The sequence below is a fragment of the Gigantopelta aegis genome, chromosome 3 (genome assembly GCF_016097555.1).
Source record: "Gigantopelta aegis isolate Gae_Host chromosome 3, Gae_host_genome, whole genome shotgun sequence".
NCBI classification, from domain to species: Eukaryota; Metazoa; Mollusca; class Gastropoda; order Neomphalida; family Peltospiridae; genus Gigantopelta; species Gigantopelta aegis.
Genome location: NC_054701.1, coordinates 48,099,230 through 48,115,959, shown reverse-complemented (window position 1 = coordinate 48,115,959; position 16,730 = coordinate 48,099,230). Strand labels below are relative to the sequence as shown.

General features: G+C 37.4%; 1 protein-coding gene across 1 annotated transcript; it reads left to right on the top strand.

Annotated features, from left to right (window-relative positions):
- Positions 1–83: 83 nt before the first annotated feature.
- Positions 84–15,419, top strand: LOC121390603 (CDP-diacylglycerol--inositol 3-phosphatidyltransferase 1-like). Its single transcript, XM_041522465.1, has 7 exons — positions 84–198; positions 6,096–6,191; positions 7,621–7,676; positions 8,687–8,743; positions 12,052–12,172; positions 12,984–13,156; positions 14,965–15,419. Exons 1-7 carry the CDS (start codon positions 159–161, stop codon positions 15,016–15,018), a joined length of 597 nt encoding a protein of 198 aa, XP_041378399.1. The 5' UTR covers positions 84–158; the 3' UTR covers positions 15,019–15,419.
- The last annotated feature ends 1,311 nt before the right edge of the window (positions 15,420–16,730 follow it).

Genomic DNA, 16,730 nt, shown 5'->3' with positions numbered 1-16,730 from the left:
ACGAAGAACGCTCAAATACGCGAGTTCGTCTTATTCAAATATCATCGGATCAATTCGTAATCGGCCGAGGTGCCTCACCGAGTGTTTCCGAATGACTGTCATTTGAGAACGTGACTTCGCATATATTTATATCTGGTGTTTATATGCGAAGATGAAGAATGGGTTTGGATATTTTATTTTATGCTCCAAATATAATTGGTAAGTAGGACATCTGCAGAGATGTACCTTGCTTTTAGCCTAAAGCCGATATCTTGGGATGTTGATGACCTCTACTGGTTATCTACGGATATTTCCGAATGTATTTCCGGGATTCGTGCGATGAAGGCTGTGGTCAACTGGTACTATCTTGTTCTATCATATCACATTCATTTTACATTAAGCGCCAAAAAATCAGTCTAGCGGCTAGCCAGTGGTTGTCCATGGTTTTTCCTGCCAATCTGATACATCCGCCGTGAAAAATAAAATATAAAATGTTGTTGTTTTATAAATTCTAAAATGGTCATTAAAAAACAGTAAAAATCACCAACTTAGGGCAACTAATAAAAATATGTTAGTCGTTATATGTGATCCCCGTCGGTGGGCCTATTGGGTTATTTCTCGTTTCAGCCAGTGCACCACAAATGCTGTGGTATGTGCTATCCTGCCTGTGGGATGGTGCATATAAAACATCCCTTGCTACTAATGCAAAAATATATCTGGTTTCTTCTATGACTGTCAAAATTGCCATGTTTGACATCTGTGTTCAGTTTATGCCTTCCTGAACTCCACAGTCAGCAGCAGGTCGTCTCTTTTGCCCCAAATTGTTTTACCGATTGTTCTGGCCAGATGTTTTCTCTGATACTGTCATATGTTGGAAATTTTTGCAGTACATGCTCAGGAGTTTGGGGTTCAATGTTACAGTGTCAGTGAGGTGTTGTTACCACTTTGAGTTTATAGAGATGTGGACCGAGTCTGCAGTGCCCTGTGCTCAGTTTGAACAATCTGACAAAAATTAACTCTATTGGGTCTACCAGTAGATCTAACAGCATTGCGTGGAATCCCATGTCCAGGTGACATTTCATCTATAAATAACAATTTAAATATCGACCAATTACTCTTCGCCTTTTATAGTGTTATTCGGGAGCATAAAAATTCTAAAAATATCGGGCGAGACTATTTATCCAATAGGCGAACTTGTTGGTCTATTTCAACATTAAAAAATGGGGGAAATGCGCAGTAATAAACTCTGGATTGTATTATAGTATAAACAGATTTTATGGCTATACCATCCTGTGATGATGTTGTGGACATTCAGATGCTTGTTTGGCTAGTTTATCTGCAGACTCGTTTCCTGTGATTCCACAGTGTGCTGGAATCCATTGAAGTGCAGCATTGTTGGTTCTGGATATGATGCTGAGCTGGTGTTTGAAATTTCTGGTGGCATTATCTTGGGACTCATTTTGGACTGATTGAAGTACTGATTTGCAGTCGATGAGGAAGACGATGTTAGTGTTTGATATGGCTTGTTTTATGAGAAGAGACATTGCTTGAGTGGCTGCTTGTTGCTCAGGGGCCTAATTTACTAAACTCTCGCAACTTTGCGATCTCGCAGTGCAATGCTAAAAGACTTGCAAAGAGGATGCTTTGTTGTCTAACAGAGCCTAAGAGACCTTTGTGAATTAGGCCCCAAATCTGTAGTTTGTTGATAGCTGGCCTGTTGGGGCTGATAGTGACTTAGTTGTTCCGTCCATATATTGGATGTGTGCACCAGCCCCTCCATTTCGGACTGCACCTTGTGATGATCCGTCTGAGTAGACATGAATCCAGTGCTCTGTTGGATAGTGAGTACTTAGGTGTTCAAGTGTCATTGCTTTCTGTTCTGTGCCTACACTGATTGGTGCGCTTTTGTTTCAATGCCAGGGATGTTCAGGCAGATGGTGAGGTCTTGGTTTCTGGAGATGGTGTCTTGATTTTCATTTGAAAGCTGTTTTGATAGGTGTTTGAAGCTACTGTGCTTAAATCTGTTGATATTTGGATCTTGTATTTTCTGGTTCATTGGGTGCGTTTCTAGTTTCTTGTATTTCTTTGCATGTATAAGTACCTTTTCTTTTCTTCTCTCAAGTAGGCTGTGCAGACCAGACATTGATTCCATGGCATTGATTGGTGTGCTTCGCATTCCTCCACTGATGTTATGGAGACCCATATTCTGGATTTTTTGTAGATGTTGTGTGTTTGATTTGGCTGCAGTTGCAAAGGTGGATGATCCATATTCCATAACAGGGTGTACATTGCCACTGTATACTTGTTTAAGTGTTTTGATGTCCTTAATTTGAGAAGTGCTTTTTTCTGTGTGTTCTCAATGTGAGGTACCCATGTAAGGCGCTTGTCAAATGTGATTCCCAGATAAGTCGGGGTATCGTTCTGTGGTAGGCAGGTATCTTCTAGGGTGATTTTGTACTTTTCAGGCTTGGTGGAGAGTGAGAAGAGAGTTGTTGCCATTTTGTTCTTGTTGATTTCAACTCCCCAGTTTCTGGCCCATTTGCTAACTGCATTGGTTGCTTCTTGTATACGAATGGCTACAGTTCTAGTGTATTCTGCTCGGGTCCAGATGGCTAGGTCAACTGCATGGAATGGCCGGTGGATAAATGGAGAAAGTTGGTTTGGTAAGTCGTTGATAAAGATGATAAATAGTGATGGGGATATTACTCATCCTTGTGGAACACCTTGTAAGTGAACCAGTTTGCTTTTGTTACCATGTAGCTTGACTCTTTCATGTCTTCTGGTCAAGAAGTTTTTGATCCAGTTGTACATGTTTCCCTGGATTCCCATTCTTGTGAGTTTGAGAAGTAATCCTTCCTTCCAGACTTTGTCGAATGCCTTTGTCAGGTCAAAGAAGGTGGCAAGTACTTTTTCTTTCTCTAGGAAGGCATCCTCGATATCCTGGGCTAGATATGTGACTTGGTCATCAGTACTTTTAATTTTTCTGAATCCTGATTGACTGTCATCGAGCAGGTGATTTGCTTCAAGGTAGTAGAGAAGTCTAGCATTAATAATTTTTTCCATGGTTTTCCCTGTGCAACTTGGGAGACTTATTGGTCTGTAGCTGGTTTTGTTGTTTTGGGTTTTTTCTTCAGGATTGGTATTATTTATGCTTCTTTCCATTCTTCAGGGAAGACTGATTGTTCCCAAGACTGACTAAACAGTTGTAGCAGTCTGGTTCTTTCGAGATGTTTGATGAGTTCATTAGTTATTTTATCAGGGCCTGGTGATTTTTTTCTTTTTCAGACTCTGTATGGCTCGGTTGAGTTCTGAAGGTTGAAAGCTTTTCGTCATGATGTCTGGTGGAAGGTTTCGACAGCTAGTTCCTTTTTTTATTTCCTTTCAGATTTCTGCTTGTGGGTCTCTTGGAATCGTGATTTTGCTTTCAGTAGCAAAACCTTCAGCCAGTACATTTGCAGCATGTTTTCCTGTATATGTTTTTCCATTTCCCTCTATTACAGTGCATCCTCTGTGTGTTGTATCATTCTCCTCGTTCAGTGATTTTGTGAGCTTCCAGAGTTTTGTTGAGTCTTTCTCAAGATTTAGTGATTTGGTCTTTTCTTTCCAGCTTTCTCAGATATGCTTGAGTTTTTTCTTCTTGAAGATAGCTTGAGCTTTGTTGTGCTCTGTGATGTTGCAGTCTGTGGGGTTATTTTCCATCTTCTCACGAGTCTCACTTGCAGTGTGGTGGAGTTCTTTTAAGTGTTTACTCCAGAATGGTTCGTAATTATGTCTTCTGCCTCTTGGTATGGATCTGCGGGCTGCAGTCAGAATTGTTACTCTGAATTGTTTGGTATTTTGTCTGACATCGTTGTTTAGAAAGGGTGTGAAGAGGTTTTGCTCAAAAAGTCTTGTATAGAGGTCCCAGTCTGCTTTCTTGTAGTTCCAGCTTGATGATTTCTGTTTGTTGTCTGCAATGGGCATTTGTTTTAGGGTCAGAGTGATGGGTTTGTGTTCACTTCCTCCGAGCTATTTGGTTACTTCTCTCTTTACTTTCCTTTGGATGTTTTCTGTTGCCATTGCAAGGTCTGGTGTACTTTTTCTGCTTCTTGAATAGTAACTGGGTTCATCATCATGATTGTTGATTAGGATGAGATTAATTTCATCCACTCTTCAACATCTTGTCCTCTGCTGTCCATTTTTTGGTATTCCCAGCTTAGTGAATGGCTGTTAAAGTCTCTGACCACTAGATGATCTGTTAGAGATTGGGATGGTGCTTAGGTTTAGTTTCTTGGTGTTAGGGCAGTAGAAGTTTGTGATGCTCATTGGTTTGTCGGTGTAGATCTTTATGGTCATGTGTTCAGACTCATCCAGTTTGCTTGTTGTTTCAGTAGCGGCAATGGTGTTGCGCACCAGGGTCTGCCCTTGTGTCCTCTGTCTAGACGGAAGGTTTCATATCCTCTCATAAAGAAATGGTTTTCTTTGTTCAGACAGGATGTCTATTTTGTTGTCCCATAGAAAGTTTGTTAATTCTACTTTCTTTTTGTATATGCCTTCAGCATTCCAATGCATAATTTGTAGTGTGTCAGTGGAATCTTTGTAGCCAGTAGCTCTACTCTGCCTTATGCTGGCTCTCCCATGTGCAGAGTCTCCCTCAGTAGTAGAGGGTGGACCCCTTCAAGGCTTGGGATCCGGCGCTGCTCCTACCTAGTGAAGATCCACAGAAGCAGCTCCATCTCGATATAAATTCTGGAGCATTTTCATTAACTGTATGATGCGTACCTGTTAGTTTTTCCATTTCTGGGTCCCACGCCATACAGGCAAACTGCAAAACACTACAACACTAGGCGATTCATACAGTCTTCATACAGATTCATAGCCGATGATTAAAAAACCAATGTGCTCTAGTGGTGTCGTTTAACAAAACAAACAAACCAACGTACCAAATAAATTTGTAATGCTGGTAATGTTAACATTTGCTATTAAAACTGACATAAGGAGCACATAAACACACTCAGGACATGGGCGGAAGATCTGACAGCAGCCAGAACTTGCACCCATGTCAGACATGTGGCTCTATTGTGCAGTTGTTAAGCCATCAGACTGATAGGTACTGGGTTCGTATCCTGGTACCGATTCTCACCCAGAGAAAGTTTAATGATTCAATGGGTAGGTTTAAGGCCACTGCATCGACGTCTTTGTCACTAACCACTAACCAACTGTCCTGGATTAACAGCTCAGATAACAGGTGTGTGCCCAGGATAATGTGTGTGAACCTTAATTGGATATAAATATTTTTTTAAAGTGTGCTACCTCACTAATCTACATTCAAGAAAATGGGGAATCACAAACTATTTAAGGGATTTGATGAATGGTTTTTTATAAGAAGAAAATAAATCTTATATTAAAATATTTTATTTTTATCATCCACTAATATTACCACAGTATCTTATTTTAAACATTTGCTCTTAATAAACTTCTTTCTGTCTGTTTTCTTTCTTTCTTTTTTTCTTCTATTTTTTTTTGGGGGGTGGGGGGGGTGGGGGGGGGGTAACTTTATGTAAATGAACCAAAACAACTTTAATACAAACAAATTAAAAATAATAGAGCCTATTCAAGAACAGGGCCTGTGCTTATAACTTTTAAAGTCCAGACTCAATTTCAAATGACGTCACACGCATGCAATTTGTATAGCATTGCCATGACGTTACTGTCTCAGACTCAATTAAGAGTCTTGAGTCTATACTCTAAAAGTTTTATAAGCACCAGGCCTGGAAATAAGATTGTGGGACTAGAAAGGAATATTTGTTTATAATGACATCTCAGCATATTTTAAACTGGCTTAAGTCGTGAGTGTGATCATCATCAGCTTACCTGATGTTTAAAGGCATGAGTACCGTAGTCGTTTTATATATTACATTAAAACATTTCACCTTTGGCATATTAGTCTCAAATCACTGGTTGGAATAAGACTACTATTTTCAAATTTTGCATATTTAAAATGGGTGAAATGAGATATATCTGGGTGGGGAGGAGAAAGAGATTTATATTTTTGTATTTCTATGGCATAACTGAAATATTCATCTTATGTTGTATTATGTACATTTTTAAGAAGTGTGTTGTGATTTATTTGTTAGGCTATATCCGGATCATCCTCGCAAGTTTGGCCTTTGTGTTATACACCCAACCTCTCCACTTTGTCATCTTGTATGCCATTTCAATAAGTCTAGATGGTAAGTTTTGATAATTATTAATTATATTTTTCAAATATAGACCTAAAGAAAAGGACTATATACCATACCATGCTAGAAGACTGTTTGGTCCTTTCCTTCATTCTTCCTGTTCCTCATCTTTTCTTTTCTATCTTTCTGTCTATCCTTCAACAGGGCTAGCTCTGGCACTCGCCAAATTCACCAGTTGCGAATTTTAAAAGCAATTAGTGAATTTTATTTTTATTTGATGAAATAATTTCATGGAATAATTGACATTATAAAGAAAATAACTGTTGATTTCTGCAATTTTTGAAGTTTAATAAACAATCTGGCAAAATATTTTGCTTACCCAGAGCTAGCCCTGCTTCGAAATAACCACAGTCGAAATATTTTTATTTCATCCATTTTCATCAGACCGGCCTCGGTGCCGTCGTGGCAGGCCATCGGTCTACAGGCTGGTAGGTACTGGGTTCGGATCCCAGTCGAGGCATGGGATTTTTAATCCAGATACCGACTCCAAACCCTGAGTGAGTGCTCCGCAAGGCTCAATAGGTAGGTGTAAATCACTTGCACCGACCAGTGATCCATAACTGGTTCAACAAAGGCCATGGTTTGTGCTGTCCTGCCTGTGGGAAGCGCAAATAAAAGATCCCTTGCTGCCAATCGGAAGAGTAGCCCATGTAGTGGCGACAGCGGGTTTCCTCTCAAAACCTGTGTGGTCCTTAACCATATGTCTGACGCCATATAACCGTAAATAAAATGTGTTGAGTGCGTCGTTAAATAAAACATTTCTTTCTTTCTTTCCATTTTCATCATCTTGATGTACTAAAAAAGGAATGGGACATAACCCAGTGGTAAAGTACTCCCTTGATGCGCAGTCTGTCTGGGATCGATTCCCGTCGGTGAGCCCATTGAGCTTTTTCTCGTTCCAGCCAGTGCACCACGACTGGCATATCAAAGGCTGTGGCATATCTGTCTGTGGGATGGTGCATATAAAAGATCCCTTGCTACTGATGGAAACATTTTTCGGGTTTTCTTTCTGGGACTATATGTCAAATTGACGAATGTTTGACGTCCAATAGCCGATGATTAATACATCAATGTTCTCTAGTGTTGTTAAATAAAACAAACTTTAACTTTAGCTTGGTGTGCTAAATGTGTAGGCTATGTGTTAAATGTAGGAAGAGGCCTTATAGGCAGCAGCCTATTGGCCAATCCCAAACCGCTGTGTTTGATTGCAAAATAAATGTTTAAACCAAATCTTAGAAGGTTTATAAAACTAAAACAGAAGTTTGTTAATTCATTAATTAAGTCTGTGTATTTCTAATTTGTTACATAAACATAGGTGGTATGCATTAACTCATTAATTTGCATTTCATATACTTGCATTGTCTGTTATTAAGTACTGTATTGAGTTTTACTAATAAGTAAAATTTCCTTCTTGTTTTAGCTGTTGATGGAATCGTAGCTCGGAGATTAAACCAAACCTCAGCTTTTGGAGCTTGGGTAAGAGATGTTATATAGTTTTCTTTGCTGTGTTCAGGTTATGTAATTATTTTTTTTTAAATTTAAAATTATTTTGTTTAGTTTAGTTTAGGGGTTGGGGCTTTTTTTCGGGTGCAGGGGGGTTGCTTGTAAATGCTGAAGTTACATAATTGTTGGGTTAGGTTTTTTTGTGCTTTGAGAGGTTATGGAGGTTGGGGGTAGTGCCGCAGTAGAGCTCTTGCATAAGATGTGATGATTTGCAGGATTAATATGCCTCTCTGGACCTATTGGTTATTCTTTCCATTTCAGTTGGTGAAGAAGTTCATATACAACAAACCAAAAACATGTAACAATTTGGCAGATGTAGCTTTTGTGACAGCAGTGGGTTTCCTCTCTCGTTATCTAGACATCAAATAGCTGAAGTTTCAATATGTGCCGATGTCTGACTAAACAAACAATCCTTTTCTTGACTCTACATTTCATTATTTAATCTTCACTCAATTAAGCACTTTTAACGTGTGTTTTTATTTTTATTTTTATTTATATATATATATATATTCTGTATATAAACTAATAATTAAGGATTGTCATTATTTCTTTTACATTCATTTCATTTCAACTCATTTTCGTGCTTATATCCAATTTGTGTTCAAGCACTCTGTTCTGGGCACATACCTCTGCTATCTGGGCTGTCTGTCCAGGACAGTGGGTTAGTTGTTAGTGGTTATTGAGAGAGAAGAGTGTGTCGTTAAAACACAATGGGTGGGAGCCGGTACTGAGAGAGAGAGAGAGAGAGAGAGAGAGAGAGAGAGAGAGAGAGAGAGAGAGAGAGAGAGAGAGAGAGAGAGAGAGAGAGAGAGAGAGAGAGAGAGAGAGGGGGGGGGGGAGGGAGAGAGGGAGGGAGGCAGGGGGGGGGGGGGGCAAGGGGGGCAAATCAGACAAAAATGGAATATGATTGTATTTTAATATACCACTTTGCTCTCACAAGTAAAGTAAGGATAAAAGTTTGTCAAATTATTTCTTTTTTTCAGTTTGATGTTGTCATTGATCTGTATGGCAGGGGACTTCTTTGGTGTAGGCTGTACTCAGTAAGTATGTGTGTAAATCAGGATAGTTTTACATAATAAATTTTTTGTGCTTTGTGAAAGTGAAACATTGTTATAAAATAATCACCAGCTGAAGATATGAACATATTATCTTTAAAAAACATTAATTCTTTCCCTTTATAAAATTACTATTTAATAATTATAATATTTGTGTACAGATTTTGTTAACAGTTGAAGTAATTAGTATGGCTTTGATAAAGTATTGTAAGAGAAGGGTGTCCATAAAAAAATAATGGAATCTGTGTAAATTAGTATAAATGCTTGTTTGTTTAAAGTTTGTTTTGTTTAACAACTCGGACATCACTAGAGCACATTGATTTATTTATCATCGGCTATTGGCTGTCAAACATTTGGTATTTTCGACATAGTCTTAGAGAGGAAACCCGCTACATTTTTTCCATTAGTAACAAGGGATCTTTTATATGCACTATCTCACAGACAGGATAGCACATACCACGGCCTTTGATATACCAGTCGTGGTGCACTTACTGGAATGAGAAATAGCCCAACAGGCCCACCGATGGTTCACGCATCAAGCAAGCATTTTACCACTGGGCTATGTCCCCCCCCCCCCCCCCCCCCCCACCCAAACTGATATGATCACAGTCCTATTCAGTGTAACAGCTTGCGAAAAATCACTAGTCCCTTAAACACGCTCTCTCACAGATGGTTGACCTAATTATTGACCCAACAAGGTATTATATGACAATATATACATTTGATTTGTACCTAAAAGTACTTTATTGAACTATCTACATAACCACCATATCACTCTTATTATTGATATTTTATCAAAATAATTTAATTATGGATACGGTCCATAATTCTGAGAAAAATAACGGCTATTTGGAGAGCAGAGGTGTGATGTATTATTTTGAGTCACGTGACGGGCATTCCCCGAATAACCGCAGTGCCAAAACGATTTACCAAGCTCGTGTAACGAGAACGCTTGACCGTCCTCTGCGACGTAGGGTAAGTACAAAAAAGAAAAAAATTAAAATAAGTTATTAAAAAACAATAAAAACATGTACTGAATGATAATAAGCTTATACATTAATTTATTTTAGTAACAGAAGCATGTTAACCGTCGACAATCCCGACTTTGCATCTATAGGTAAATTTATCGTTAGTCGTACGCGAAAAACTCTAAACATCTGGATCACAAACACCGTAATTTTCCACCTTGTCAAATTCATTATTATACAAAATATGCCATAACAGCTGACTTGGGATAGGAATTGTTACATTTTTAAAGAATACTCTGAACTAGACGGTGTTTATATACGATGTGACTATATATATATACGAAGGCTGTATCTATAGCCTCCATTAATGAGGGCTGGCTATATTCACAGCAAAAATGTATATAGGCCGTAAATAAGTACATGTATTTGATTGATCCATATTACCGAACCATCTGGAACAGAAGGAATACATACTAAGTACTGTACAAACAGTGCATTTTCTGAACGGGAGTGGGTGGGGGAGTATATGAATTTAGCGGACCCTTTTGTGTACGTTTTCCATAGATATATGAATAGCGTCATATTGTCCCTACAGTACTAACAAAAAATTAATAATAATAAATAAATAATCATAATCATAATAATGATGAATAAATAAATAAATAAATAAATAAATAAAAATAACAATTACAAATTATCAGCAGCTGAGGTAGATTAACTGAAAGAGAAACTAACTACGGACAGTACACAAACTAACAACAGGGCTTGAACTTAATAATTTTTCACTGATTGCAATTTTGAGGCTGCTTACATAAATTTTGTAAAAAAAAGTTAATTTTACCGTAAATAAATATGACTAAAAGGTTATTTTGCTGTATTTAATCACATTTCAAATGCTCAAAATTGCAAGGGGCAATAAAAATCAAAATACATTTTTTTTATAGGCTACTAGTTAAGCTGAGACAACTCCCAGTTCCCCTCTAAATTTATGTAATGTTTTTGTAACAACCGCCCCCACCCACTCCACCACACTGCGACGTGATTTTACCAACATTATAATACATGTAATAATAATAATAATAATACACAATTATTATTCCTATTACTATTACGGTATTACTACTACTACTACTATTACTATTATTATTATTATTATTAGCCTACTACTACCTTTTTGGGGTGGAGGGGCAGTGTTTTATCTGGAGTAGTTTTGGCTATAAAAATGCAGGATTAACGTGCGTGCACACATGCACAAACGGCAGGCTGAACTTGTCCCTGCACGTAGAACTGGATTCAACTGGGTTAAGTAATAATTAGCCAACCTTTGGAGGACAAAACATTCAACAGTACACTGGGTTTTTTACGCTATACATTAAAACTGAAATACCACTTTGCGAACCAGTCAAAATAATTTGCACACGCGCCTAATAATAATAATAATAATAAATGGTGAGTTCATGTTCTGACTGTTTATTATTTTATTTCAGCGTATTCGCGGTTATTTTCGTCATGATATAATATATTTTTTATTATTTGCCATGTATTTAGCCGGCCCTCAATTGCCAACTCTCTATACATGGCGATCGTTTATATAAAATCCAAAAATACACTATACAGTTGTCGTATATATAGCCTCATCACTACGAGTCTGTTTTTCCGTATTTTTCATGTCTCATCACAAGAAGAGTTCCAAATTTTAAAAAAGAAGTGTATCATGGAATCCCCTCGATCGTAGTTCAATTAAAATATTTTGGATCATACAATAACTAGGTTTGGTATTCCAAATGAATGTAAGTTTCATTTATAATGCATATTTAGAGAAACAAGGCCCACTAAATCCGTGATTGAGCTCCTTTAAGTTTTGACACAGTCCACTGTATATCTGGTGATGAAGACAACCCTTTTTTAATTCAGGTCCAGAATAGAAGTTACTTTATAATATTGTTTTGCAGCATGTTAGAAATAGTAAATATGTTTTTAACAAGTTACAGTCTTGCTATTACAGATAAGTAGTGATGTGGGGCTTAAGTAAAATGCAGCCAGTCATTGCTATTTGGGTTTTTTAACAAATGATTTTCTATCAAGTATTTATAACAAACCAAATAAACTGTAACAGAAAATCCAATAATATTGGTCAAATTATGTGACAATGACAGGTAAAGCGGGAGGTGGGTATTAATAAACATTACATAATTTTTAGAAGGGGATGTATTCTTAGTATTTTGTATAAAACATTAAAAGGGGGAGGGGGTTATCAAAAGCCAGATTTTGCATATATACTTAATTCAACGGCCCCTATATACTAGTTGTTGTTTTTCATTTTAGTGGGGCTATTTAGAAGTTATGTTCGAGTGGATGACATTCCTCAGTACACATGTAAAAGGTCCGAACTGGAAACGGACGGAGAAAGACTTTCCTAAGATTGTCGTCATGGTTATGGCCAATGGTAATATTACTGCATTATACGTTCTATGTTTTGATTCCCTGATCCATATCACCAGGTAGTAAATATTCTGCATTTTGCCACATAATCTTTAGCATTAAACCCTGTTTTAAAATTAGTAGTCTAGATAACCAAACGCTCCATCCATCCATTTATTCATTTCTCTATTCAAACATCTCACACCCCCAACATCTGGTCATCTATCTATTCGTTCATTCATTCATCTGTCCATTATATCCATCCATCCCTTAACATCTCACTCACCCAACATTGGCCATCCACCCCCACCCCCATTCATTCATCACATCATTAATTTATTATTCTCTTTTGGTAATCAATTTCATAGTGGAATGGATGGATGGATGGATGGATGGATGTGTGGGAGGGTGGGTGGATGGATGGATGGATGAATGAAATGTTGGATGGGTGGATAGATAGACGGATGGATGGGGAGGTAGGTTCTGGGTTGGAGGGTGGATATGTGGGATGGATCAATGGATGCAAAATGGAATGATGGATGGATATACAGGATAGAATAATGAATTAATCGGTGAATAGATTGGGGATTGATGGACAAATGTTGGATGTGTAAAATGTTGGAATAGAGAGATGGCTGGCGGGCGGGCAGGTAGCCGGGCGGTGATGGTTGGATGGTTGGATGGTTGGATGGGTGGGTGGACAAGGAAACAGACAGATGGTTCAAGTAAAATTAAAGTTGCAGACAGAACGACAGATTACATGAAATGTTTTGACACAAAGTACACATACTCATGTAAGCTTTGCTGCAATATAATGTTGTTTTTTCTCCCGCAAGGTTTCAAGACACCGATGGGTTTCCTTGCTGTCGGCAGTCTCCACATACTCCCACTATGGCTGTATTGTTACGAGATGAACTTCTTCACTCAGACGCTACTGATGCCAGTCTGGATGCAGCTGGCTGGAATCGCTGTGCTTACAGTGGGAAGAGTTGTGTGTTTCAGTGTCGAGGTCAGTTTAGATAGCAGTCTTTTAGTTTTATGGCGAGTTAAGATAACTGTATTTTAGGTTTTTGGTGAGTTTAGATAACTGTATTTTAGTGTTATGGTGAGTTTAGATAACTGTATTTTAGTGTTATAGTGAATTTAGATAACAGTCTTTTAGTGTTATGGTGAGTTTAGATAACGGTCTTTTAGTGTTATGGTGAGTTTAGATAACGGTGTCTTAGTTTTATGGTGAGTTTAGATAACGGTATTTTAGTTTTATGGTGAGTTTAGGTAACTGTCTTGGTTTTATGGTGAGTTTAGATAACTGTCTTAGTTTTATTATGAGTTTAGATAAATGTATTTTAGGTTTTATGGCGAGTTAAGATAATTTTGTTTTAGTGTTATGGTGAATGCAGATAACCATGTTTTAGTTTTATGGTGAGTTTCAATAAATGTATTTTAAATTTATAGACAGTTTCGATAAATGTGTTTTAGTTTTATAAATGTGGTTTTAGTTTAGATTATTGTGTTTTATTTTGTAGTGTGTTTAGATAACTAAGTTTTAGTCTTGACATGAATTTAGATAACTATGTTTTAGTACTATGGTGAGTTTAGAGAGCTGTTTTAGTGTTGAGATGTTAATGGAACTGTATGTTTTAGAGTTGAGGTGTTTGTGGAACTGTATGATTTAGTGTTGAGATATGTATGATTTAGTGTTGAGATGTTTGTGGAAGTGTATGATTTAGTGTTGAGATATGTATGATTTAGTGTTGAGATGTTTTTGGAAGTGTATGATTTAGTGTTGAGATGTTTGTGGAAGTGTATGTTTTAGTGTTGAGATGTTCGTGGGTGTGTATGTTTTAATATTGAGATGTTTATTTATGATCAAGCACATTACTAAAATGGATAAGTAGACTCTTTGTAAAGTTTGCTTTTGCTTTATCTATGTAAGCTCACGCAACACATGTGTGATGTAAAATGAGGTCAGGGAATTCCCAACACATGGTCGGTTTTTCACTAACGTAGTAGCGTTCCGTATTACAAAATTAGGTTGTCCATCTGCAAATTTTCACATTTGTTTACCAATTAGATTGGTGTATTAAATGTACATGAGTTAACAATTAATTGACAGAATGTTAAAGAACAGTGAGTAGGCACACGTGCAGGCAAATTTGTAATGGGATCTAAGTAGTCTCTGACTGAGTTTGTGTCGGACTCACATCGAGAGTGCCAAATGTCGGAATTTCTAAGGAAAAACAAGGGTATATTCCCCCTGAACATTTTGAAAATTAGATGGCATGAAATGCAATGTCCCGCATTCTACAAGTAAAATTCATCCTGAAAAATAGAGGGGTATACTTTTTTTTTTTAATATTTAAAAACAAAATCTCTTTGGTACACTCATCCGTTATAACACCCATCCCCCCTCCCCCCAGCTACAAGTGAACCAGAGAATCCTTCCTCACACTCAGCTGGATCAAGGAGTCAGATCTTGAGCCAGGTCCTTTCGAAGATGATGAGGAAGATGATGAAGAAGAGGAAAGGAGGATGGGAGCTGCTGGAGAGGTGTGGAGCTGCCTGCAGTGCAGACTGCATTGTTTTCATTGAAATAAATGTTTTATTTAAACTGCTTATGTTTTGGGACAAGTTAATCTTTTGTGGGCAAGTGAAATTTGAGAGTTACTTGCTCGGCGAGCAACTAAAAATGTTTGGATATGGCCAGCCTTGGTTGAGGTGTTTGTGGATCTGTATGATTTTGTTGTGAGGTGAATGTTTACGGAATTGTATGTTCCAGTTTTACTATTATTATAATATTGATATCTTCTTTTTCAGCTGTTTTACCTCATCTTCTACCTGAAACAACTTTTGCACCAAGATGACAAGTAACAATGATTTTGGAGCACCCATGATCAATACTTAGACTTACAATGTATTAATTATTTTGTATTCACAAGCACATTGAGTGACTGCATTTGGATCAAGAACATATTTTTATATTTACATTTTCATTAAGTTTTTATAAATATAAAGTATGTTTTAATATTTTTATATTGTTATTACTGGTTAATATTTATTGGGGAGATTTGTATATTTTTATAGCTAGGATCACTGTCTTTATTGTCCGTGTACTATTTTTTAATCTTTCGTTTTTTCTAAATGTAATACTATACTCAAACGCAAAAGTTATTGTGACATGGATTGTTTGGTGTAATAAATTTGTGAATGGATTTATGGATGTAAACCAGAGAAAATGTGCATGAAACAGCTCAAAGAAATGCAACCAAGCAGTTGTTGCAGCGACTGCATGCTTTGTGCAAGAAACATAGAATATTCGGGAGAAATGCTGTCCAGTGTTCACCATAAAGGGCCAGACATTCAGAAGTCAGAAAAACACCATTAGTGAACTGTTTGATGCAATTTCGTCATGCTACACCTCAGTGAAAATGACAGATGGCGAGTCATAGGGATGCTTGAATCTGGGACCTCGCAGCGTGACGTCGCACATCAATTCAACATCCACAGAAACACTATATGGCAACGATATCAACAAAACAACCAGGTCAGGGACCGTCCCCGTAGCGGCCAACCACTCATGACAGTCCCTCGCCAAGACACATAGATCCGAACCACGAATCTGTGAAACAGGTTCCAGCCAGCAACCCTCACAGCCCGTACCATCCCTTTCTTCAGCGTTTAGTGGTCTCAATGAGATGACGGTGCCAGGCGTGTATCAGTGCTCAAGGTGGACACACTCGCTACTGACTGTGTGAACTTCGCTCTGGACCCCCTCTAGTGATGTGGCTCATTTGCATATGGCAGGTGCGCCCTTTTCATGAACTATTGCTCGTTTCCATACCTTCGGGCATTTCTCTTTCCATGTCATAACGTTTCATACACGGCAGTAAAAACTTATCATCAATTATCTTTGTCTTTTGTGTGTCACAATAACTTTTGCCTTTTAGTATATAATAAGGAAGAGATATTTTCTGTGTAAAGATGCTTTTAATTTGCATAATTTAAATGTATTTTAAAAGATATTATCTTAAAAATCATCTATTATTTTTAGTAAATGATAATATTGCATTTTTCTATGTAGGATTGTTGTTTCTAACACAAAGTACAAGACAGAATATGTTTAATAAGTACATTATTTGTGATAATAGGTAGAATAACGCACTGTAAATTATTGTGGATCCAGAATTGTCCAGAATTATAGGAATGTGATGGGGAGCCGTGCTCCCCCACTTCAGGATCGCACTAAATAACCCATACACACAACACACACTTTAAATAGCCTTCATATGGACCTGTCATTGGGAGACAATTGAAGATCAAATATGTATATTTTTTAAATGTGATATTGAGTTTAAGGTGTTTTATTTTATGTGTTTCACATCAAAATGAACAAAATAGAATTCATTCTTTCAAATGTATTTACCAGTATACATGCATCATATTTATATAATACTCGTGAGAAACTGTGCAGTTGGTTTGAGAACATTTTATTTGGTGTAATGTTAGGGGTTTTTTTTTCCCCTACGAATAACCACCATTCTCCTTTATTTATGTCAAGAAAAAAAAAATCCAGACTTTTTTCT

Bases quoted from the DNA above. Each gene is read 5' to 3' on its own strand.
- LOC121390603 (XM_041522465.1), top strand. From the start codon at position 159: ATGGGTTTGGATATTTTATTTTATGCTCCAAATATAATTG. The intron at 199-6,095 runs GTAAGTAGGACA...TTTATTTGTTAG, and splicing joins TTATGCTCCAAATATAATTG to GCTATATCCGGATCATCCTC. The intron at 6,192-7,620 runs GTAAGTTTTGAT...TTCTTGTTTTAG, and splicing joins CATTTCAATAAGTCTAGATG to CTGTTGATGGAATCGTAGCT.